General features: G+C 29.0%; 1 protein-coding gene across 6 annotated transcripts in view; it reads right to left on the bottom strand.

Moving 5' to 3' along the window:
- The window catches only part of sws (patatin like phospholipase domain containing sws), a 149,908-nt gene that overhangs the window by 67,712 nt on the left and 54,474 nt on the right, over positions 1-27,722 (bottom strand). For all 6 annotated transcript variants that reach the window (XR_015041570.1, XM_085818090.1, XM_085818055.1 and 3 more), the window contains 9 exons: positions 22,817-22,866; positions 20,217-20,280; positions 19,538-19,610; positions 16,433-16,564; positions 13,599-13,662; positions 9,742-9,910; positions 5,609-5,791; positions 3,998-4,116; positions 2,751-2,907 (listed from right to left, as the gene is read on the bottom strand). Coding sequence is in view for 5 of the 6 variants with exons in the window: in XM_085818090.1 (XP_085674216.1) it covers positions 2,751-2,907; positions 3,998-4,116; positions 5,609-5,791; positions 9,742-9,910; positions 13,599-13,662; positions 16,433-16,564; positions 19,538-19,610; positions 20,217-20,280; positions 22,817-22,866 (1,011 nt within the window). In the remaining variant the exon portion in view is untranslated. The remainder of the gene's footprint in view (positions 1-2,750; positions 2,908-3,997; positions 4,117-5,608; positions 5,792-9,741; positions 9,911-13,598; positions 13,663-16,432; positions 16,565-19,537; positions 19,611-20,216; positions 20,281-22,816; positions 22,867-27,722) is intronic.

Below are 27,722 nucleotides of genomic sequence, written 5' to 3'. Positions count from 1 at the left end.
ACTCCTGGATGTGGTATTGTAATTGATGAAACCCTCATGCTTTTCAAAGGACATTTAGGATGTCGACAATATATGCCGAAAAAGAGATCCCATTTTGGAGTAAGCCGTTTTGGAGGGTTTTTTTTTTTTTTTTTTTTTTTTTTTTTTTTTTTTTTTTGCCATGAAGTGGAAAGGTAAGAAAGATGTTACCATGCTATCTACAGTTCACACAAATTACATGGTAGATGTGCAGTGTCATAACAATGTTGTCAAAAAACCTACAATTGTCACAGATTACAATAAAAATATGGGAGCGGTAGATATTGCAGACCAGTATCTTGGAGATTACTCCATTGCTCGAAAAAGAGGAAAGAAATATTAGAAGAAAATATTTTTTCATTTATTAGACCAAACTGTTTTGAACTCGTATTTTATTTACAAAAGGCAGGGTAGGAAAAAATCCCATTTGATGTTTCGTTTATCTTTAGTAGATGAACTTATTGAAATATATCAATCATCAGACACCATTTCAAAAAGAAGCTGGCCAAGCTTGGAGGATAATCCAAACCGTTTTGATTGAAAGACATTTTATTAGACAGATACCCCCAACTGATAAAAAACGGCAACCATCAAGAAATGTAAAGTTTGTTGTTCCAGAAGAAATGAAAACAATAAGAGATGTAGGAAGGAAACTGGGTACTACTGTCCAGATTGTGATGTTGCCCTTTGCATCTCATGCTTTGAAATTTATCACACAAGAAAAAATTACTAAGCTTTGTTTATATTATGTGTAAGTTTAATAAAATTCTCTTTTAATGTTTAAAACACATATTTCTGAAATTTTCCTGGCTTACTAGAAAACCAACATTCAGTCAAAATAAACCTGGATGTTGGTTTTTCCTAAAAAATTATATTTTAAAAATTTCAAGCTAAAAAAATCCAGAAATTGAAAATGAATGCATATATTGTACATACATTTAATTTCTATACAATTTTCTTCAATTAAAAAAATAGGCACTTTTACGACCGTTTTCTTGAAAATTATATGATCATTAAGAGGTTAATTAAATACTCAAAACTTCAAATTTGGTTACCAAGCTGCCAAATGATAAATAAATTTGTTCAGTGAATCTTTTGCATCCAATTAACATTCTGACATACTGCACATTTTAAAATTAAATAACAAATAAAAAATACACTATATTATTTACATAGAAAATTATGATAACACAAACAATTATAACATAACATAAGGAAGGCATCACATTTAATGGCAACAACATCAATCTTTTATCAGTTTATTCCTGTAAATTTTGAAAACTTGCACTGTTAGACAGTTTCAACTTCTATATTCATGATCATTAATAAAATACCAATCAAACTACCATTTTTATTTGAATATAATTAGGCTATTCAGTGTTGCAAGCACATCAACATTTTACTACTGAATCTGAATTATCCAACATTATTATCAGATAATTTACGTGTGGGAAATAAGACAAGTAAAAAATTTCGCTACAGTTCTATGATTCCTGCACAGCATTTGGCTAGGATATTATCAAGCCTAAGATAATGAAATACTAAATTAAATTTTTTATGCTTTTAATTCTCTTAACAAGAAAAATCCTCAAAATTCAGTAGCCATAGAAAAAATCACAAATGAATCAATTTATTTATCTCATTATTACACATTCAACTTTCTTCTCTTCATCACACTGCTTAGCACCATGTTAAATTTATTTATGTATGTATAATTGAAGAAAGAAAAAAGTTTAAATCAGTCAATGATTTTCAGAAACAATTTACACTGAAAGATGTTGAATTTATTTTATCTTTTGCTTAGCAAAATATAAAGAACCTTACATCACTTTATTGCTGGCATAAATTGTAGCCTACGATCATGTTTGTATATGACAAGTTGATTGACGAAGATTCTCTTGGTTTTAAAACATATTCAGTATCCACGGCTGATGTTTCGGATGTAGCTACGTGTTTGGAGAAGAGTATTAGTGAAGTGGGAATGCGGTGTTTTAAAACACATTCAGTATCCACGGCTGATGTTTTGGATTTAGTTACATGCTTGGAGATGGTTAGTACTCAAGACAGAAATTTACATGGAAGAAAGCTAGCTGTTAAGAGATTGTAAACTCAGCTGCTGAGAAATATTCATCTATGGCAGTACATGATTTTATGAAGCTTAATTTTATACAATGTGTGTGTGTGATTATGGCAAAGCCTCGAGGTATCTGCCTAAGGGGAGGGATGCCTTTGTGGAAGGACTTTCTAAGGGAAACTGGCTCGTATACACGTTACACATGGGGAAAACCACGAAAATGCCCATGCAGCCAGCCCGTTCGTGGGATTTATAAAATGTGAGTATTTAAAACTAGGATGACAATTTTGTAAACAAGCAGACATTCAAAGTTATATGTTATTACATTAAAAAGTTTGCATTTTTCATGTAATAATAAACATGTTAACTTTAAAATGTTTTTGTTTCCTGAAATATAAAATCATGTGTATGTGTTTTATTTTTACAGAATTTGTAACAATTCTTTAAATTTTGCCTATTATATTTAAAAAAATGTCCAATGGACTTTTCATGCTGTTATATCTATAGATGGCATCTGAAAACATGAACAATTAAGTTCTGGAAATACATAGTCAACTACACTAAGATCCATATCCTAAAAAATCAATTATGATTAATAAATGTATAAAAGTAGGATCTCAGATATTACTATATACTCAGAATACAAAGTAAGAATTACCTGAGACCATTCCCTTGCTTTTTGTGTTACAGTAGTAACATCATTTTCTTGGCACCACAAAGCTCCCATAAATGCCCCTATACTGACTCCTCCAACCATGTCAATAGGAATACCAGCTTCTCTAAGAGCCTTAATCATTCCAACATGAGCTGCTCCCCTAGACAATGAAATTTTAACACAGTCTAGTTTTACTGTAATTTAAGATGACTGACATTCAAATAAAACTTAAATCCAGTACCATAAAAGTGAAAATTACTTTATAAACTTAATATGCTTAGCAATAAAGTTTTTTAACAATATTAATTACAAATAATGTATAACAGTGTTTCTAAAACCTTTTCAAATGGCAACCACTGTTATAAATTAGAATGTTCTAAAGACAACTCTCGTTCCTCCAAAAATACTTGTGTCTACTAAAATTATATATTTAAAATACCATTAACTCAAATTCATTTTATTTAAACTTTTATTCAAGAATTAAGCTAATAAAAGAAAAGTCATACTTGTGCAAACTGATAATAACTAAAAATAACTTCTGCTTGGAGTTTCACTTTTAAGTCCACATCATTAGGCAGTTCAATTAACTAGTCTTTTCATTCAGTACCAGTTAATTATTTTTAAAACCATACTGGAAAGTATCAAGAGCCTATGAAAATTCGCTATATTCACTTGCAAAATAAGTTTCAAATTGTGAACAGTCTGCTGTTGAGTAACGAGATGTGAAGATATGTCATTGCATGATTCTTTTCCAATAACAGTAAAATTTTCTATTAAAAAGATTATAAGGCTGTAAATGAAGAAATATTTCTCTGTTTTACACAATATCCAAACCAAATTTCTTCTCAACCTCTTTTAATTTCTCATGAGCACAGAGAATAATCAAAGAATTACTTTGTAAACAGAGATTTAGTACATATTGTTTTGGAAATACAACTGAAAGATAAGCTAAGTTTATTTTGCCATGTCATCAGCAAGAAATGTAAAATGTCTTTAATTTCATTTACAAACAGCACGTTTTTGCAAATCTAAGAGACCACAAGGGCACACTTCAAAGACTGCAACATCACTGACATTTTCAAATAAAATCTACTGAATATTACACTGATATTACAAAGAAAATAATTCCTAATAAAGCATGAATTATGTTTATAATTCTACACAAATTTTGAACAAATAAAAGAATTTCTTTAGAGAGGTACATTTAACTAAAGGGTTAACATTTAGTTAAAGAGGTACATTTAACTAACCTTGCTCCTCCACCTCCTAGCACAAGTCCATATGAAGTTCCAGTGAGAAAACGGGCTAATCGAGCAAAATCTGAGTGAATGTTGGGAGGATTTACAAATAATTTATTGTACATATCTGTCTAAAAGATTAAAAATAAACTATGTTAAACATGAGAATTAGATTTTAAAAAATGCAGCAATTTAAAAGAAATTTAGTCATTAAATTATAGTTAATGTCTTTTATTATGAAAATTTTGGATTTTAACATGATACACACATGTATCTTTTTTATATTGAAATTTAATACACATATAAAATAACATATTAAAAAATGATTCATAGCATACTACTAACAAGAGATCCTACAATAATTATAATTTTTAGTGGTACATTTTTAACACACACACACTATATACTTTATTTTCTATTTTTTCAAACATGGAAAAAATTATCTTTTTTAGAAATATACACATATTTTTTATACTGGCTAAAGTCCAACTTCAAGCTTAAATGCACCTAGTGTGAAATTATAAAACATATTTAGAGAATATTTTATGCCAATTTTTCAATTCTAATATACAGTCTTCTCTCCTCAATAAGAAAATAATGAAACCATTTTCAGATGAAGACAAGCAAAAAACTACTTCTTTTTATGTATTAGCAGAATGAGGCCAGAAAATTTATGCTCTTTTTAATGGGCTATTTAATTCTGATTTACAATTTTTTTAGCTTATAAACTCAAGAGGTCCCAAAATGTATGAATAAGTAAAATTGCCTGTTCATTGAATACACATTTATTAAATAGAACCAGAATATTACAGAACAATATATTTTCTAAAATAATAACAAAAACCTATTTTATAATTAATGTTTTTCCTAGCAATTACATACAAGGTACACATAATCAGATGAAATCAATTTAGTATAAATAGGAAATGGACATCTAGATTTTTAACATTAATGACAGATTATATCAACATATGGTTATATTTTACCACTCAGTTAAATAAACATTAATCAGTTTGTGCTTGCGAATTAACTCATTCTCTTGATCAAATAATGTAAAACAAATTCTAGTGATTAATAATTCTACTTCAATATAGAATATTTTCCTGATATTGTTAAAAAATTATTTTAGCTTAAGGTTTAATCTTTTTTAATATGTAGCTACTACAATAAAACTGTTTGATGGAATGTTTGACTATGAATGAAATTATTCACATCTTATCATTTACGAAATCAAATCACAGTTCATTAAGCACATGTGCTGCATTATAAAAAAGTAATTACAAATAATAATTACAGAAACTTGATAATGTTAAAAATATGAATGATTAGAATAGACCACTAGCCTATTGTTAATAGGAAATATTACCATTTTGCCAACATATTTAAAATTACTAATTCAAATACATGTTACAATATGGCCTTTATTTTTCCTTAAATCTACAGCCATATTTAGATGTTAAACCTTTTTCTTTTTTCCCCCAACACATTTTCACAATTTATTTCCATAAAAACATTTTGTTACCCCTCTCAAAAAAAAAAAAAAAAAAAAAAAAAAAAAAAGAGAGAGAGAGAGAGAGAGAAAAGAAAAAGCACTAAATTGGAAGTAAAATTTCTGATATTCACCAAACGGGCAGGAGATTTTTTCGTAAACATTCTTTTAGGACAACGGATGTGGTAATGAGATGAACACCAAGATCGCATGTTCAACCACTCTACTGTATTACGAGGTTTGATTCTTTCATCTCTGTGGAGAAGAACTAGCTCTTTCTGTGTCCTCACAGCAAAATGTTCCAATTCCTTTTCTACCTGAATTAAAATATAAATATATATCAATGCATTCAATCACATCTTTATAAAGAATGCACAATAAAATGCAGAGTTAACATTAATTTCTATCTAGTATCCTCAAGCCATCTACTAGAATATTTATTAATGAATCAATGCAGAAAATTTAAAACTAAAAACAATGGCCCTTTAATTAAGACACAATAACACGCCGAATAAATACTAATTCAGAAGTCAAACAACAAAAATGGCCCTTTACCCAATTCAATATCAGGTTTCATACACATGTCTTGTACATGGAAATTAGACTTCTAAGGACCATCAATGAAAAACATTAAGGACCTATCAAGCAAATAGGAGTTGAATAAACTAAAGCTATTATCTACATTTGATCTTCAGTTTTATAATACCACTTTTCTAATTTGTAAGAATAAAATAAGCCTAAGAAGCAATATTATTAAACAAAATCTAATATTTTAGTTATACAATAAAATCAAATTCATAATTTTTTTCCAAGTAATTAGCATTGAATTATAAAATTTCTCAAAACATTTACATTTTACACTTATAACAGTCCCACATATTTTAAAGAAGATTATTGGCTGATGATTATTTTATTTAAATTTTACTAATAGTTAGCTTTACACTGATTCTTCTTTTATGCCTCATTTTGTTACGTACTCACTCAGTCCAGAGTTTTATGTAAATTTTATGTCAAGTGGGATATCCACAATAAAGTTCAAGGCAAGAAAATAACTCATCTTAACATGTAGAGATAACTTCTAAGGGTGAGCAGTTAGTCACAAATAATTAAATTACCTAGTTAATCAATAGATTACATAGTTATAATTCTAAAAATATCCATAAAAAAAATCCCAAGGCTATTTTACAGCAGTTCTAAAATTGCAACAACAAATAACAAAATGTTAATGCAACTTGTTAATTTGAGCATTCTCCAGGTATTTTAGTTAATCTACAACAATTCCATTCTTTTTAGAATCTTTTCTATGTTTGTTTCAATAAACAAATCAATGTCTCACTAGTTTCTGATTCATCTAATTTACAAATGTTACAACAAAGTATCTTTGAAGAATAATTTTCTCTCTCTCTCTTTACAAAATCAATTTCTTCTTCAATGTATTTTCTGTTCATTTTAGAATTTTCAGATTTAATTTAAGACTTCTGCTGTTCCAAAAAACTGATTTTACTTATAATGCATAGAAGAAACTGCTAGTTTTATTTCTTTAATAATATGAATACTAAGAGTAAATATGAAATGATACAAGATCACAGCTGGAGCTAGAGCCAGTGTAACAGAATTTTTAGAATTTAGGGAAGCACAGAGCAACGAAACTTATGGATAGCAAAATTTTTTAATTTAGGGCAGGCAGGCACTGAGACATATAAGATAAAGCTTTCAATAAATTGTCAGTTTTAAATTTCTTTGCTTTATTTGATTGTTTCAATACTTGTATTTAGTGGAAAGATAATAAAATAAAGGGAAGATAAACATGTTAAGAGAAAGACTTCTGGAATCAAAATGAAAAAATTCAAATAGTTTTGCTTTCACTGTTTTTCCAAAAATTCTCCAAAAGATAAGAAATTCATCACAAATTTCCTTAAAAAAAAAAAAAAAAAAAAAAAAAGGGCCCATTGCATGTTAATACCATACAGATGCTTTTCATTTCATCACATTTTTCTGGAAAGCATAGGTCTCAAAGCCTTTCCAAATCTTGCTCTCAAATCCTTCTAAACCTTCCAAGATGTAAGGTCTAAAATCCGAAAGAAAAATTATTCCGTTAATAATTTTTCTTTCGGAACTCTGTAAGAGCAGAAAGTCAAAATATTTTCAAAAAACAAATTCAGAAAGGAAAAGTGTAAAATAAATTTTCAAGAGAAAACTGATACACTTTAAATATTCTGAAACAATTCTTACCATGAAAAACTATAAAAGAAGATATACGAAATCAATCCTTAAATAATTACAACAGCATTTCTGTTTTTTTCTAATAATTCCTTTGGAAACTGTGATTTATAGCATCCATTATCTTGCTTATTTTTCAGGATCAAAATATTCCCAAGTCACCAAAATGGAAAGTAATGTCACTTTAATATATGGTAGGAGAAAATAAAAAACCTTTTATTTTAATGTTATTTCTGAAGTATAATTTTAATATATTATCATTCTTTTTATGATATTTATCAATGTTATTATGTTTGTGAAAAAATCGTCAAAAAATTCGCAAATCTCCAAATAAAAAATTTTGAATACAAACTGATCTTGAAATTGTCAAAATGTTGATAAGTCACAAAATTTAGCGTCACATAATACAAAATCTCATATCCTGAAAAGAGAACAATTGTTTTTGATGTAATATCTTATGAAATCTTCATTCACAAAAAAGAAATTATTTCAATATGTTTATGTTTCAGGGCAGGGCTTCTTGTCTAAAACTCGAGTGTCCACTGTTTACATTAAGCAGTGGCAAAGAATTCAAAAATTTACCCATCAAACATATATTAATAAATGCATCACTAAATTATTCCTCCAACATGTTAATTCACACTCAAAATGGTAGTTGTAAAAAAACAGATACAAGTGTCAGATGAGTAAAATTAAGGATCTTTTGCCGATTTTGGTTGAAATTAAGTAATTCTCTGGATTAAAATAACATTTAAGCTTAAATAGTAATATTCTGTGATTTATAGCATCCATTATCTTGCTTATAAGTCCAAAGTTTTAGGAACTTTTACAGCATCACTTTTTCAATGTGAACTTTAAGAATAACCCTGAGATATGATGAGGTGTTTTAACAAAAATTATAGCACACAAATTTTAACTGAAATTATTGCAAGCTGATTTCAGTTAACAAAAGACAGACATGAGCAAAATGACTACAGTCAAAAGTCGTTAATACGGACTCGTCGGGACTTCGGCGATTCCGGATTATCGATTTTTCCGGATTATATATCATCAGTTTAAATCTGGTATGCAGAAATTATAAAATTAAAAATACATGCAGAAATGCAGATATTATAAAATTAAAAATATGAAACCTTAATTTATGAAATAAAGAACAATTATGATCTAAAGGGTATCAAAATTTACCAAAAAAAAAAAAGCTTAACATTTATTTGTTTATTTTATTAAACATTTCTTTTAATGTAAGTTGTTTAAGTTGCTTCGTTTCATGTGATAATACTTTCTCTTTAATTCTATTAAACAGACATAATTTCTTGTTTAGTTACAAAGTTCCACTGTTCAAGTCCTATAGTTGCTGTGTCGAGAATACCGACTAATTTGTCAATCGAAATGTTTTCGTTTTCAATAACCTCTGTGTCACTTTCTTCACTATCGGAAGCAAATTATAATGATGAGGGACTTGATTTAAATCATATCAAAGACGGAGTACATCGAGATGAAATAAGGGATTATAAGCCAAATAAAATAAAAACATTTGCTCTGAAGATAAGGATAGTGCTGACAGATCAACTTCCAATTCAAGAACTTAGCATTTGTGTTTCTACTTTTATACAAAGCCTTGAAAGTCAATTTTGCAACATATCTTTGTGCTACAAGTCCTGTTTTGGTACGTTAAATATCATCCACTCTCCTGTCATCACAGATGAATTTCATGCTCTTCTAAATCAAAATAAAATCCATTTCTACTAATAAGCTGCTATTCATATTAGACCTATGCATTAACTATTAACAGATGTTAGATGTTAACATATGAATTTTTTTATATGTAACACAGAAACTTTAAGAAATTATTTCTAAAATTTTGTACCTTGACCAAAAAGAGAAAAAACCTTCATTTTGTTATTGCAATTAAATAAGCCTTCCTTTCCCACACTAAAATTTTAATACTAAGGCTTGGAAAAAAAAGTATATTTATATCAGTATTTTATAGTCACATTACTATAAAACTAAATAATTAAAACAAGAAGGGGGAAAAAAAAACACTTACTTCGCCAACAGCAGGTTCATTATCAGCCAAAGCAACAATGATTATGCAATCTGCCTGCCTAATACATCTTTGAGTCCATATTGAAAAATAGGAATCACACTGATACAAAACAATTCTATGCTGATCTTCTTGTTGTCCTAACCAACTGCAAAGTCTATATTCATTGGCACTGAAAAATTTAAAATTGAAGTCCGACAATATGTAATATATATATATATATATATATGTATATATATATATATATATATATATATATATATATACACACACACACCATTTTTACTCATGTATACCCCCCTTTTCTAATTTTACTGCTTGGAAACCTGGAGGGGGGAAATATACAGAGTACACAATTTCTACAGAGCATAACATATATACATATATACACCATTTTTACTCATGTATTCTCCCCCTTTTCTAATTTTACTGCTTGGAAACCTGGAGGAGGAAAATATACTGAGTACACAATTTCTACAGAGCATAACATAGCACAATGATAAACACAGCACTTTTAAAAGCCCACATAAAGATATACTATTATGATATTATGTATTTCAAAGAACTTAACGATTTCAATAATACTTTTTTACTTAAATAAAATAATTTCCTATGCAGGCATCTTGTCTTTGCTATAAATCGGGAACTTTAAAGTCATATGTTGAAAAAAACTAGGGAGGAAAATATGTGAGGGGATAAATATATGAGCAAAAATATGGCATATACTATATTTTAGATGGGACTTTTTTAAGCCTACATATAAAAATGGCGCTTTTCACATGTACCATCATTTCTCTTTTGCTTCTAAATTGATGACTTTTAAATTTGAGATTTTTAATTCATAGTGACCTTGGAGTGTTTTCTCAAGGTTTTGTTTGGCTTATGTAATTAAGCCTCAAGGCCATCTGCCTAAGAAAAGGGATACATTTCTGGAGAACTTTCTAAGGGAAACTGGCTCATATACATGTTACACATAAGGAAAACCATGAAAATGCCTATGCAACCAGCCCGTTCCCAGTATTCGAACCTCAGACCAAACTACAAGTGTTCAGCAACTTTACTGCTTGGCTGCTGGTGGGCTGGAGTTTTCTCAAACCAGCTAATTAAATTTTGGTTCAGAAATACTGGTCTCACTTTTTTATCATCCTCTGTGCTCCAAACTTAATTCATTACGAGACTTCAAAGACCCTATTTTCACTGAGCTGGACAGGCTATCCTCAGCATAGTACTCATGGCTAAGTCATCCAGTTCCATGGTTCATGCATCATCAACAACTTAAAATGGATCTGTATTTGAATAACAAAGATAGCATCTATTTTTGTGTTGTAAACAGAAAATGTCCCTCTCCAACCAGTTAATGTGCAACTCTGCATTCAATAAACAAAAATTTTTGTTTTGGTATGTCCAATTACTCTTTAAAGTTTACTCCACTAGTCTGAAACACCTTGAATAGGAATAGATGATGCAGAAAGAAGAAAATGATCATACTGGAGCTAAAGTTGTTTTGCTTTCATTAATATACAGCGATGGATTTTAACATATCAATTGGCATGGCATTATTGAAATAAACATATACAGTCAAAAGTCATTAATTCGGACACACATAATCCGGAATAATCTATAATCCGGACCTCAAAGCTACAAACTTTCTGCGCATGCGTCTCGTTGACGAATGCGCATAGGCGTTTACGCATGGGCGTAAGACCTTTACGGCTGCGAATATGCGTCTGCACATGCGCATAATACGTTTACTCATGAGCGTTTAATCTATAACGAACGGTATAAGCTAAGCTAAAATTATCTTATTCAGTTAATGTTGCAGATTGCGTTGTTCCTTAATCTTCGAATTGGATCTGGCTTATTATTTTTTGCAGACTGTTAGAGCAATTTTATAAAAGTAAGCTTGAACTTTCGATTATGTCAAATAGAATTTCCGATATATATTTACTAATATGTAAAGGATCTACAAAGCGAAAGTATGTTTCGAAGTCCATTAAACAAAAAGTGGAATTGCTGAAAAAAAATCGATAAAGGCATAATCCTTTGTTTACCTAACCATTTCGAAATCTGTTTATCAATTTCACACTGCTCTGGGGGGGGGGCAATGAATTGGAAGTTGATCTGTCAGCACTATCCTTATCTTCAGGGCAGATGTTTTTATTTTATTTGGCTTATAATCCCTTATTTCATCTCGATGTACTCCGTCTTTGATATGATTTAAATCAAGTCCCTCATCATTATAATTTGCTTCCGATAGTGAAGAAAGTGACACAGAGGTTATTGAAAACGAAAACATTTCGATTGACAAATTAGTCGGTATTCTCGACACAGCAACTATAGGACTTGAACAGTGGAACTTTGTAACTAAACAAGAAATTATGTCTGTTTAATAGAATTAAAGAGAAAGTATTATCACATGAAACGAAGCAACTTAAACAACTTACATTAAAAGAAATGTTTAATAAAGTAAACAAATAAATATTAAGCTTTTTCTTTTTGTAAATTTTGATACCCTTTAGATCATAATTGTTCTTTATTTCATAAATTACGGTTTCATATTTTTAATTTTGTAATTTCTGCATGCCATCTTACCAGATTTAAACTGATGATCTATAATTCGGAAAAATCAATAATCCGGAATCGCCGAAGTCCCAACGAGTCTGGATTAACGACTTTTGACTGTAGAAGGAAAACTAATGCAGTAAATCATTACATTTCATATATTTAAAGATTGCTAGTATTAGTAAAAAGAAGATGCATATGATATGTCAAAATGAAAGGAAATGTAAGAAATGAAAGACCATGTTACTGATATTATATTGAAAAAGTAAACTTTTTCAGTGTCTCAAAAAAGGGACTATTATGATAAATGTTTCCATTTGATTTTACTTGTTATTACTCATCCTCCAAATATGAATCACAGTCTAGATCAAGTTTGTCAATTCAGTGCACTCAAGATGAGTGCCTTGGCCACCTTCCGGGTTACAAAATGACCACCACCCCTCCAACCCTCTTCTAAAGGAAGGACCTATTACTAGCATCATATATCTCAATTGCTTAAAATAATTGTTCTTTTAATTACAACATTTGCAGCCAGAATCCATTTTAACAAGACAGTACATCATCACACTTGCATGAAATGCCTGACAATATATGGCCAAAATTTTTTCTCAGTATTAGATCAGTAAAAGGAAATTTATTGCATGAGTCTAAAATTGTCAGCCTGTGTGAGTGAAATTGTGTGAACTTCTGGTACTGCAAGTATCGCATGTTTTAAATTTGTAGAATGAAATAATAAATAATATTCATAACAAGGATAACACTCCAGAGATTACATTCAATAAGGTTCCACAACTTTCTGACATAATTTACGCACATTTAGAATTTGAAATTAAATGCTTTGCTTCAGTGCTTCAAATAAGACATAGTGGGCCACCAGTGACAATTTGCATTTGTATCACATTTGATACAACAGGCCCACATAAGGGAACTGAAGTGTATCACATATAAAATATTGGGAGAAAAAAGGCTATTATTCATTAACAACAAACAAATTTATTAATAAATAAAAAATTACAAACTTATCTAGAGCACATTTCTAAGTTACCAATCAAACCAGCTAATTTAACATTATCATGAGTTGATTTAAAATTTAAGAATAAGTAAAGCATTCAGAAACAAAAAACAAAATACACATACACACACACACACACACACACAAAAAAAAAAAAATACACATACACACACACACACACACACACAAAAAAAAAAAAAAAAAAAAACTGGTGTAACCAAGCAGATTTATGTCATTAAAAAATCCAAATTGGAAAGAAAATATTTAGAGAAGGAAAAATAATTACCTTGAGAGTGCAGTTGGTCCAAGAGTTTTCTTGATTATTTCAGAGTTCAATCTTAAAGTTGGTCCTGTAAACAAAGGGAAATATAACTGAAAAGTACACAATACAAATTCTAAAATCATTGCATACAATATCCAGAATGACCTAATATCCATACCACCAGCCAAAAAATAAATAAAATAAAGTAACATAATTTTAAAAAATCCCCCTTTCCCTAACTAAATATAAGAATGGAGAATATCATAACAAAAAAGTATTAGGTGAGCCATAAATGTGATTTTTCTCCTGATTAACTAAAATTCCTACATATCACTTTCAAATACCTGCTGGCTAGAAAGTGGCACTGTATCCAATAACATTACATTGATTGGCACATTTACACTGATTCGATGCACTGATGATGATTTAATATTGATGACATTACATTAGCAGCAACATTACAATGATTAGTACAATACATTGATTAAAATTGTACTGAAGTTGGCCCGGATCACACTTTCAGCCCTTAAATGTTTAAGGCCTATGCTACACATCAGAAGTCCTGTGCAATCTCTGCAGGCTCTAAATTGTGTGCCTAGTACCTCTCTGAATTCTAAAAATCTTACCATCCCTAAATTCTGCTGGCAAGTACTTCCCCTAAATTTTAAAAATTTTGCCATCCCTAATTTTTGTTGTTTGATGCTCCTCTAAATTCAAAAATGTTTGCCACCAGCTTATTCTGCATTGTTCGCTTTAGCAATATTAGATACAGATATTAAAATTTGTTGAGGGCAAGCATATGACAACACAACGACGAAAATAATCAAGATTGCACGCTCATGTTAAATACTACAGTCCAAGTATGATCTACAACTCTAGTGCTAATTTAAATTTAATGGGTAGTTTTGCTGTCGAATGTTGTAATGCTGTTTAACATCTTATGTTTGTGCAAAAATTATTTGCTTTAAAAAATAATTTAACAATAAAAACATATCTGACACTATATGGTTGACTAGAGCAAATGCATTAAAAATTGGTTACAATTATATAACAAGAGGCCTTACTTAACACCTGTGCTTTAAATTTGGAAAATAAAATATTTTTAGTGGAGGCTACATCTTTGTTAAAAATATATGCTCTTATAAAATTATACTCATGACATTAACTTGGAACATCATGCCATTAGCAAATTCCTACAATCATCCAAATATATCCTATTGAAAGGAACTGATTTATTAAAACCTTTGTAAATTTGATTGCATCATGAATTTTTAACATAGGAAAAGAAGCAACTGCTGTGACATATTTGGCATGCGAAGAAAACGCAGGCCAGAAAAACCTTTCAACACCCTTTACAAAGTTTTGGAATGGAGAATATAAGACTCAACAAGAGAAGCTAATGCACCATAAATACAATTTTTATCCCAACTGAAAGTCCTTCATGTCCCTTTCAAACACCTGCTAGCTAGAAAATTGCATTGTGATGAATGGCAATACATTGGATGACATTTTGCTATAGGTCACAATCATTATAATAACTAACTATACTAATGGCAACATTTTTGGCCCTTTCAGAGTGGTTATGACGGGGTTAGCATTATTTTATAACTTAAACAATAAGCCCCAATATTGGTCTGTATGTCATCTTGCTAAATTTTAACAGATGACAAAAAATTCGGAAATTTTCCAAATCTGGAATTGCCAAAGTCCCAGAGATTAAAGATCTTGGACTTTGTACTGATTATAAAATGTGTTACTATTAAAAAAATAATAATAATAAATCAATAAATAAAATAAAAAAAATAATAATAAAATAAAACCATTACATAAAGTACAGGGTGGGGTGACAAAGATTTTACCTCTTATATGTTATTAATTTTTAATATATATTACATATGTGCATATGTAAATATGACAATAATACAAAGTCACTTCATTTCACCTGAATTAATAAACAGCTTCAATCTGGTCATTATGATTCTCAATGCCCACAAGCATCTGTTGGATCATGTTCTCAACACCATAATGACAAAAAATTTGCTGATGATGGTCAATATGATATTCTGGTTCCACAGAATCCTCATATCCTGTAACCTTTATCATGCTGTATGACTTTTGGTTATGGGGTATGAGTAGTTCCTTCCTCATACCCCATAACCAAAAGTCATACAGCACGATAAAGGAAGATTATAGATAAAAAAGGAAAGAAAAACACATTGGTTATGTCAACATATAATGTGTTATAACGATTTCATCTAGAATTTGCAAGACATACAAAACATATAGTCAACATGCCCTTAAACTAAGTTTTACATTAAATGATAACATCTTTAAGCCCTCCCTGCATTCTAAAATCCATTTTTAAAACAGAAATTTTATTTGTCAGAAATTAACAAAACGGATTCAATGTTTCAAAAGATGATTAGAATAAAAACCAAAATGCAATAAAAAGTACTTTTTTAATTCAATAAATCTAATAAAATAAAACATCTTAATAATTCTCATATAATTTAGTTTACCAATTCAGCAATAACTTAATTTTACAAATGGAAAAAATATTATTCTTCAACTGCTGTTTCTATTTTTCATTAAAGACATTATTAAAAAACAAATGAATTAATGATTTTTTAAAAAAATTATCTTGATTATCCAGAATGTATAATATACCAAGCCCATTGTAACTTATGTTCTGATAAATGATGATATTTTTTTATTATTACTTAGCAATTGTGATATATAAAACTCATTTCAATAAATTTAATTTTATGACCTAAAAAAATATTTTACTTATTAAAATCACAGTTAAAAATATAATGAGATGAGATTTATCTCAGATCTTTTTTAAAAAGAAGACTCACCTATAGCAGTCAATGCATGGCATAATTCCAGAGTAAATGCTGTTAAAGGTACATCATCCATTACAGCTAGAATGGCAACAGTAGCAAAATTTGAACCAGTAGGTCTGGAATCCATTGTCAAAGCTTTATCACCTACATTTAAAAAATTCAACAAAAACATTTAAAAGAGTGAAAACATATTAGCATATTAGTATTACATAATAACATATAACAAATTAACATATTAGCATATACAGCAGTATAAAATATTTTATACTGCCAATATGTGTTTCAAAAACAAAATTCATCTAGTTGAAACATTAAATTTTAAATAATAGTTTACATTTTCCTCTAAGTTTGATATTTTTTACTATAATTAAATACTGAACACAAAAATTAATTTTAGTATGTTTTTATCAGTTACAGCATTCTTTTACAAATTAAATAAATTATCATTAATTGTTTTAATTTAAATTCTAAGATATCTTTCTGTAAGGCAATTTCCTACCTTGAAATACAATTTCACTTAAAGGATTTTCTAAAAGAAATAACTATAGTCATAAAATAAATAAAATTACTACTAAACAGTAATATGGAAACATTAGGAAATTTATAATCATTGTACTTATATCCAAAACTAAAAAAAATACTTGTATTATATTTAAATTCAATACAACTTTTGTTTGTGATTGCATACATTAAATTTTCAAATACTCCAAGGGATTTATTTACAAAACAAAATATACAATTTCAGACACTTTAAAATGCTGTTGATATTCTCGCCTCTTCCCTTACAAAATACTTTCATAACATGACAATGACCTCACATTTAACTGTAAAAGAAATTTAACAATATTATTGATTACAAGATTAATGAAAATACTGGGATCTTGATTCGCATTTAAATTCTTTAAAACTCATTGTACTATATGTTACAATCTTTTGCAGGTTTTGACATCCTTAATATAACTCAAAAATTAATATAAAATACTTTTTTGTTGAAAAACTGTTCAGGCTAATTACAATAATAAAAAAAAAAAAACTGATGTGTACAACTCATGACTTCCTTGTACAGAATACTAAATTATACGCATTTTTTCTTGCATTTCATTTAAACTTATTGGATTGAATTAAATCTACTTCATCGACAGTGCATAAACCACAATAGAATAAATACATTCTTTAAAATTCACTCTATTTGTTTACCACAGCGACATTCTGGCGCTAGGTTCACTTAACAGTATTATATTTCATTCATATTATAACTCAGAATGCACAAAATTTATATCATTTAAAGAATAGAATTATCTAATCATTGCCACATGTTCTATTCAAATACTATAATAAAGCTACACCGATGTACAAAAGAAATTAAGCAAACAAAACAAAAAAGAAACAGTTTTTCACAGACGATTGAGTATTTCTCATTCAATTAATTCAATTTTCACTTCGCGTTAAGGCAAAAATATATAAAAACTCAAAATATCTGTATTAAAAATTACGAAGTAAATCTTAAACATTTATTTCTCGAAAAAATTCCAGAAAGGATTAAGCCCAATTTAATTCGCAATAATAAATGAAGGCGTTATCTTTGTTGTTGTGAAGCTAAGTTTTTCTAGATTGGCAACAAATCCACTATTTTGCTGTTTCAAATGTAAACAAGCAATGGCCGCCATCAAAAAAAATTATTAGGCTTAGAGGCACTTGAACAACTTTAAAATTGTTGATAATTCTAAAACTATTGCATACAGATTTACTAAAGGCATAAAAACCTTACCAGGAAGCTAAGAACAACATAATTCAATCATTTTTAAAGCAAAAAATATACAATTTACAAACATATAGGAGTAAAGAAACTGAGATCACTGAGCAATTGTGATATATAAAACTCATTTCGCCGGGTAACAGAGTGTATATATATAAATATATTTATATATGTTTCATGCGGCCGATTGCAACCAAAATATGAGGTGCACATCTACATGTTATAGCAGTCCTATATACAAAATTTCAACGTTCTGAGGCTATTCGTTTTTGAGTTATGCAAGATACGTTCGTACAGATGCCACGAAAAATTCTCTTCAGAATTCATTTTAAAGCAGTTTTATAATTTTTTTGGAGGAAAAGAGTCTTTTATTGTGTCCTTACATACAGATATCACGCAAAAACATCATTAAATTGCATTTGATAGCAGTCAAAATGGATATTTTCGTTGAAATATGCTGCCTGAAACTTTTCGTGATCACAATACTTCCTTTTTACTTCGTACAAGGAAGTAATAAGATGTACAACACCATATGAGTTCCTATATACACCTATTAAATTACATATATTTTTTGCTGAACTTCATCTAAGCTTATTTCATTTGAAATTAAGATATGATCTTCCAATTCAAAGTGACCTTTTGGCACTGCTGATTGCAGTGTGAAAAGGTGCCAAAAATAAAAAAGCGAAAAGGTGCCAAAAATAATAAAGCAAAATAGTACCAAAAATAACAAAGCAATGCCAAAAATAAAAAAAAGCAGTGCATTACTAGATGGTATAGCAGTCTCATATACAAAATTTCAACATTCTACAGCTAACCATTTTTGAGTTATGTAAGATACATACAGATATCCCACCGAAATTAGTCAAAAGTCCCAAATACAAAATTTCAAGATTCTTTGATGAACCGTTTTTGAGTTAATGCAACATACGCAGAGACATAATGATGGATCTAGTCAAAATAGATATTTCCAGTAAGATCTGAATGGAATTTTTCACAATTACAACACTTCCTTTACTTCATACAAGGAAGTAAAAATGTGAGAAATTAAAAAGAATTCTTATGAAAAATTAATAATTTACCACTTCTTTCAGAGTAATGATAATGATATAAATACATTTTGATGACTTTTTTTTTAAAGTACAATTTTGATATTAAAATGTAAAATTTATCATGGCAGTCTCCTAAATACTTACACCATAAAACATTTTTTTCGATTGTTAGTTTAGTGTGATTAGGCCAGTTTAAAAAATCCAAATATGATAAATTATTATTATTATTATTATTATTATTATTATCATTGAAAATAACTTATTTTGCATTTTTATGTGAAAAAATAGAATGTAACAAACAGAACATACTTGCATATGGAAGTCTCTTTTGAAGAGTTCCAAGTATACGGTGGCCAAGAAGATGTATAAAGCGTGTAACGACCTAAATTAAACATTGGAATGTATTTAAAGTATTTAATGAAATGTGCTATTAATCACTAAAAATAAACAAGAAAAAAATAATATATGAGAAATTTGAAACAAATAATCACTAAATCATTTGAAATTATATTTAAAACAAACATGCATGATAATAAAAGAATGGTGTAGATTTATTACGAAAAATTATATTAAAATTTAATATAATGCTAAAATTATCATGATAATTTTTAAGACTTAATATCTAACAGAAATATTATTCCATACTGTAATTAATACTATAATTTTATGCCTTATAAAAGTTTAATAAAAGCTTATAAAAATAACTCATGATTTTGTTTGATTATTGAACAGAATTTAAGTTTGCTTTTATTCTTTTAAGCAAACAGTAAAAAGTACTTCTATTTATGATATATTTCAAACAGTCTGAAATTAGGTACCAGAAAAGTGTTGAGGAGTGCTGTTACAAAATATATCAATTTTATCATTAAAAAAAATTGTGTTTCAAACACAACTGATCCAATTTTCTGTATTAGATTAAATATCCTTATTAGGCAAATTATTTAAATTTGAAATGTTACAAAATATAAACAAAATATTAAAGACATACCTCAGGATATTTGATCTTTATGGCATTCAGCAAGCCTTCAGGAAGTTTGGCAAGCTCAGAATTTCTGAAAGATATCACAAAGGATGTATCCAAAACATAACACTTGAACACTTACAAATCAAACAAACCGCATTATAATCCTGTTCTAAGAACTGCAAATAAACTGGTATATATGCATAAACTGCTCAAGTACACTATGCTGAATGATTCAGTCTAATGAGTCTTATATACATCCTTAGAAGTCTTTCCTCCAACTTCAGCAACATGTACTCATTTTTTTCCCTTCAGTCACTAGTAATTTTTCAAAGTGTTATTTGCATTTGTGGTTTATGTTCCATGACAACATTCCAAATTCACATTACACTTCTCATATGTCAATACCAGAGAACACAAAAAAACATAAAGAATTCATGTTAAATTACTTATTTCATTAAACCCATTTGACAGCTTTTTGCTTTAGAAAGATAAGAGTAAAATGATTTACAGGACTTTTTGAAAGAAACTATTTCGTATTTACATTACACATGGGAAAAATTATAAAAAAGACTGTTGAAGGCAGTTCATTTACGCATTGTATAAGGCAATATATATACATATTTCAAACATCTGTATTTGAAAAAATAGAAAGAATAGTAGTGGTACAACTCTGAAAGTTTTGACATTTACTTATGAATATATGAAGTTCATCTAAAGATGCTAAATATGTCTTTCATCAGCAGTACAAGCAATATCAAACAGGTACTTAAATCAATTCCAAACTCAGACAAGCATGCTCATCATCACCGATGTGATAGCAGAAATGATCTGGTTTTTCAGCTCTTTTAAGCAATAAGGTTTAATTTCGTTTGGTTTACTTGATTATGGGAAAACACTCGAAAGCTATAAACCTAAGGGGAAGGATGCTGAAAGACTTTTTTAGGGAAACTGGCTCATATACTCATTACACTTGGGGAAAACTACAGAAATGCCCATGCAGCCAGGCTTATTCATCAGGATTTGAACCACAGATCGATGTACGAGTTTTCAATGATTTTACTGCTTGGTTGCTGGTTGGCACTTAAGTAACTGCAGAATGGTTGCTCATAACAGTTTTCCCTTAATGTAACTCCACAAGAAAAAGCTATATGGAAACAACTCTCGTGATCCTGAAGGCCAGATTAAAAATGACAAGTTGTTAAATGTTTGATGACCAATCTAAAGATTAGAAAGAATTTTATTAAAAAAAATCGCCCACTTCATGATGCTACAAAGGGTGATGCCATATCTTGTTGAAAAATAGTTTTCAAAGCTTTCATTCAACCTCAGAAACAGCTAGTTTCAAAACCACAACAAGGTACTTTTCACAATTAACTGCATTTTCATTAAACAAATTAGGGCCATACACAGATGAACAAGACACTGCACAAAACATATTACCTTTTGGGCAACACAAGAATGTGTGTTTTTAAGGCCCCAAATCTGAAACAGTATGTTTATTTACTTTGCCAGAATATGTATGGAAATTTGCATGGAAGGTTGCTCCAGTGTTAAGCACAATGCATACCGTGAAATTGTTTTCCTCTTCAACAACAGCCAATACTTGCCTAGGAAATTGCACTCTTTTTCCTTTGTCATGACGCTTTACAGTCTGCAGTAACTGTAACTTGTAGGGCATCATTACCAACCAAATGTCTCAAAACTGTTGTCTGAGGCAGTTTCAAGTCTTGATTGCATGATGAGATAATTTTGAAGGGCTCTGATGGGAAGCAAATGGAGTCTCATGGCATTTTCTTTAGACACATTGGCTTCACTGAGCTCTTTAATTTACATAAACAATCTATGGAAACGAACTGTCTATACCATCTGTCAATGCTCCATTCATTAAGAGAATCCATCTGGTACTTCAGGTGAAAACATCTTTGTATTGTATTCATTGAGTTACATTTAGTAACACAAAACACTTTCTACTGCTGAGTTGCCATTTGGACAGAAGTAGTGGGACTGGGCAGAGAAAAAATGTTACACGAGTGGTCTAGCAGCAACTGATTGATATCAGACAAACATCATCTTCCTACTGTTCAGTGATCAGTAGCTTTAATAGCATACTAATTTGAAATATACATTCTTCATAAATCATGGTGTATATTGAGCTTGGAATGAACTATCAATATTTTGTATCCACTTATTCTTACTACCCTAAACAATTTTGAGTGAATAAGTTTGATAAAACAAAATTTTTTTATGTACTTTTAGACAATTACTTATAACCTTGTGAAAGAACGTAATGCATACTCATATGACTACATCATAATTTTCTTATAATTTGATGCTAGATATCTCAAGAATGAAACTCACATAAAATACACTGCACCTATCACATGTAATGTTTCATATGATGAGTCAATAAATTATATTCAGACAAATGCTTATAAAAATTATTAAAAATGATAGCCTTTATACTGACTGATATAAAATGACATGCAAAATATAAATATGCTAACACATAACTCAAGATATACAGAAAAACACAGGAAAGAAGGAAGGATGACAAAATAAAGAGAAAAACTGCATAAATCAAAATGTTCACTAGTCACCAAATTTCATATAAATAAAGATTATACCTAACAGCCATGACAGTTGTTGATCGCCTTGTCGCTGTCAGTACTTCAACCTATATTTAAAAGAAAGAAAATTTGAAACATTTCTTCTTTGTTAATTTCTCAATTATTAATCGCTAAATGAACATTAATAAATATGACCAAGTTTTTTCTCAGTTTGCTCTAAAATAACAGCATACTGCACACCAGTGGTGTAGCTACAGATAGGAAAAGTCAGACAGAGTCTAAGGACCAGGCTCATTTCTTTTCAATTTTTGAATACTTGAAAATTAATAATAAATTAACAAATTTGTTGCCTAATCCATATTTAATATTTTACGTGGACAGATTTAATTTAAAATTTTATGAATAATTTATGTTATAAATCATAAAAGATTTTTATATTTTATTTTGGGATAATATAAAAATTAGAAATAAAATTGAATGCCACAGATGCTTGTCTTGCTTGTTATTAATTCAGGAGCTAGGCAATGAATTCTTTTGCTAACATATATTGGCCTGTCTCCAGTATGGTAGCATTATTATCAAATGCACAAAGAAAAAGAAAGAAAGAAAGAAAAAGAAAAGGAAAAAAAATAAAAAAGATACAAAAATTATATAACTAAAACATCATAACCAGACAAAGATTCTTCAACAGCTATTGTCTCTACCAGTAAGGTTGAACAGCCTGAATAAAAAAACCATATTATTGGCTGAAGTCACTTGTTAAAAAATGCAAAGCTGATAATAAATGCATAAAAGAAACACTTTAACGAAAGAACGACTTTACAAAAGTCGTTAATCCGGACTCGTCGGGACTTCAGCGATTCCGTATTATAGATCATGAGTTTAAATCTGGTAAGATGGCATGCAGAAATTATAAAATTAAAAATATGAAACCGTAATTTATGAAATAAAGAACAATTATGATCTAAAGGGTATCAAAATTTACAAAAAGAAAAAGCTTAATATTTATTTGTTTACTTTATTAAACATTTCTTTCAATGTAAGTTGTTTAAGTTGCTTCGTTCTTTATGTGATAATACATTCTCTTTAATTCTATAAACAGACATAATTTCTTCTTCAGTTACAAAGTTCCGCTGGTCAAGTCCTATAATTGCTGTATCGAGAATACCGACTAATTTGTCAATCGAAATTTTTTCGTTTTCAATAACCTCTGTGTCACTTTCTTCACTATCGGAAGCGAATTATAATGACGAGGAATTTGATTTAAATCATATCAAAGACAGAGTACATCGAGAAATACTACATTTAGTAAGGAATTATAAGCCAAATAAAATAAAAACATCTGCCCTGAAGATAAGGATAGTGCTCACAGATCAACTTCCAATTCATTGCATAAACAAACGTTAAAGTTTAGATAAACAAAGGATATGCCTTTATCCATTTTTTGCAGCATTTCCACTTTTTGTTTAATGTACTTCATACTTTCGCTTTGTAGATCCTTTACATATTAGTAAATATATATCAGAAATTCTACTTGACATAATTGAAAGTTCAAGCTTACTTTTATAAAATTGCTCTAACAGCCTGCAAAAAATAATAAGCCGAATCCAATTCGAAGATTAAGGAACAACGCAATCTGCAACATTAACTGAATTAGATAATTTTAGCTTAGCTTATACCGTCCGTTATACATTAAACGCGCATTTGTAAACGTATTTTGCGCACACGCATATTCGCAGCCGTAAAGGTCTTACTCGACGCATGCGCAGAAAGTTTGTAGCTTTGAGATCCGAATTATAGATCATTCCGGATTATGGGTGTCCGAATTAACGACTTTTGACTGTATTACAAATTTTATATTTATTTTGTGGGAAGAGTATAAACCAGTGGGAGCTTTCATCAAATATTACAACCGAATCAGAAATATCTTTAAAAAAAAGCTAAACCCAGCAAAAAGGTCAAGTAAGGTTACTGCACTAAATACAGTAAAATTAAAACTGTTCGACTAAAAAAATAAAATTGTTTGACTTCTCCAATAAACAGTAAAATTACACTATGGTGACATTCTGAAAGTTTTAACTCAAATACTATTTTAAAAGAAATAAAAAAGAGAAATGGGAAGAAACACTGCAGATTAAAAAGAAAATAGCAACTTTGAATTTATTGTTATTTGTATATTTATGCATAAGGTGCTAAATAAAAAATTTTTTTTAAATATTACAGAAAATTCGTATATGTCCAGATGAAACTATGCAATGTTTAAATAGCACTTGCCTAAATACAAAGAAATTACAAAATGAATTTGAACGTTAGTGAAACTGAAATTACCAAAAATTCCTACTTTAGAATGTCTAACCAAAAGACAAAATAAGATTTAAAAAAATGTCATTCTGATGAGTTTTTGACATATCATTTCAATTCAGTAAAGAATATATTAAAGTGAATGTATTTTATTACATTTTACACATTATTTTAGTGCAAATGCATTATTAATTTCTTGGCATGGGTGAGAGATCAATTTGGTTTTTTTGAATTTTGTTATAAAACCCATGCTAAGGCAACTGAATTAATAAAAATGATTAAACTATCTTCCTTTTCTAGCCATTGAGCATGAGCAGGCAAGTAAACTGGATCTGTAAAATATAGCAGATTCTATTGCTCAACAAAGCACATAGAAAACTTCTTTGATCATGTATTTCATAAATCCTCAGAACTCATAAAAAAAGTAAAAACAAATACAAAATGATTACCACAAACAAAACAGGCTAATTTTGGTAATCCTGTGCATGTGTATTTGATAAGAATGTTACTATACTGCAGACGGGCCAATATGTGTAAACAAAAGAATTAATTACACAGGTGCTGGAATCAACAGCGAACAAAACAGGCAATTGTGGCATTCAATTTTATTTCTAATTTTAATACAGTACAAAGTCTTTAATCCTGACTCGTCGGGACTTCGCCGATTCCGGATTAGGGGTTTTTCCGGATTATAGATCAATAATTTAAATCTGGTAAGATGGCATGCAGAAATTATACAATTAAAAATATGAAACCATAATTTATGAAATAAAGAGCAATTATGATCTAAAGGATATCAAAATTTACAAAAAAAAAAAGCTTAATATTTATTTGTTTACTTTCTTAAACATTTATTTCAATGTAAGTTGTTTAAGTTGCTTCATTTTTTGTGCTAATACTTTCTCTTTAATTCTATAAACTGACATAATTTCTTGTTCAAGTCCTGTAATTGCTGTGTCGAGAATACCGACTAACGAAATTTTTTCGTTTTCAATAACCTCTTTGTCACTTTCTTCACTATCGGAAGCGGTACATTGAAACATGCTTTTGCTTTGTAGATCCTTTGGCAGCTCCAGAATCAGAAACTCTTTTTGACATAATCGAAGTTCAAGCTTACTTTTTATAGAATTGCTCTAACAGTCTGCAAAAAATAATAAGCCAGATCCAATTAGAAGATCAAGGAACCACGCAATCTGCAACATTAACTGAAACAGATAATTAGATAATTTTAGCTTAGCTTATACCGTCCGTTATACATTAAAACGTGCATGCGTAAATGTATTATGTGCATACATAAACGCATACGTAAAGGTATTATTCACATGCGTAAATGCATTATGCATGCGCAGAAAGTTTGTAGCTTTGAGGTCCGGATTATAGATCATTCCGGATTAAAGACTTTGTACTGTATTATTCGAAAGAAAGATATAAAACTCTTTTATGATTAATTTATTATTTTATAAATGATCAATTTATTAAAAAATATATGATTTTATAAAATTTATGATTACTCTTTTATGATTAAAAATTAAATTAAAATTTATGACTTTATAAAATTTATAATAACTCTTCTAAGATTTTTCACAAAATTTTAAATTAAATCTGTACATATAAAATATTAAAGTATTTTAAAATTTGATTTCAAAACTAGCAAGTTTTTTATTCTTTTTAGATAGTTTTTATTAAGATTGTTTCTATGTAATTTTGTTATTAATAAATATGCTTATTATTAAATGAGCCTTGAATTGCTTAAAACTATTAAGTAAATCTCAATTATTTGACTAAAATGAATTTTCCATTCATAATTATCTATGCTCATATGACATTCATGTGTATTTTACGTTTTGCTTACAGGTCCAAAATTTCTAGCTATGTTACTGATGCATACTAACAATTTAAATTTGCTTTGATCATAATAATAATGCAATAATTAGCACCAATATCACAACTTTAAAAGGACATCGATTTTTGAATAAAACTCAAGGGTGATTTCAAGGTGATCAGATACAGGTGCTTCTTCCCAAGTAAAAAATTTATTCAATCCCCCCTGAAATGTCTCATTGCCAGATTTTAAAATTTACTTTCTGCCTAATTTAAAATTTTACATGAAAGTGTTTATCTTAGTTTCATCACAAATTTACCTGACAAACATTTCCATCATGAAACGTATGATTAGCACTACTACGAACTGGGCTTACCTTTTTTTTTTTTTTTTTTTTTTTTTTTTTTCATATCAAATTAAATGGTTTAAGCGTATAATAATGATCATTATTCTCTGGTTTACATTTTATAAAGAGAACTGTGTTTGCACACTCTAAAATATTACTTAATTTGTTACTGTTTACTTAATTAATAAATTCCCAATAAAATTATCGTTGTTAGCAATAAATATAGGATCTTTTATTTCAAGTAAAAAAATGATATGACAGTTAATGATAAACACTTTTTCATTTTACAGGAATTTGAAATGAGCACCCAAAAGTAATAATGACTTTAAGCAGTATCATGTTGAATCTCATGAAGATTGGATTAAGTGTTTGATTTTGGCAAAATATATAAGGGCTGACTGCCTTAAAAAAGATAGCTTGGTATAAAAAAAAATAACATAAAAACCTAATATTTACATTATATATGAAATAAACCATAAAAATAATCCTCTTCC

This window comes from Stegodyphus dumicola, chromosome 1 (genome assembly GCF_044657685.1).
Source record: "Stegodyphus dumicola isolate Sdum_Otavi_A_Nest chromosome 1, ASM4465768v1".
In the NCBI taxonomy this organism is placed as follows: Eukaryota; Metazoa; Arthropoda; class Arachnida; order Araneae; family Eresidae; genus Stegodyphus; species Stegodyphus dumicola.
This window is presented reverse-complemented; position numbering and strand designations above follow the sequence as displayed.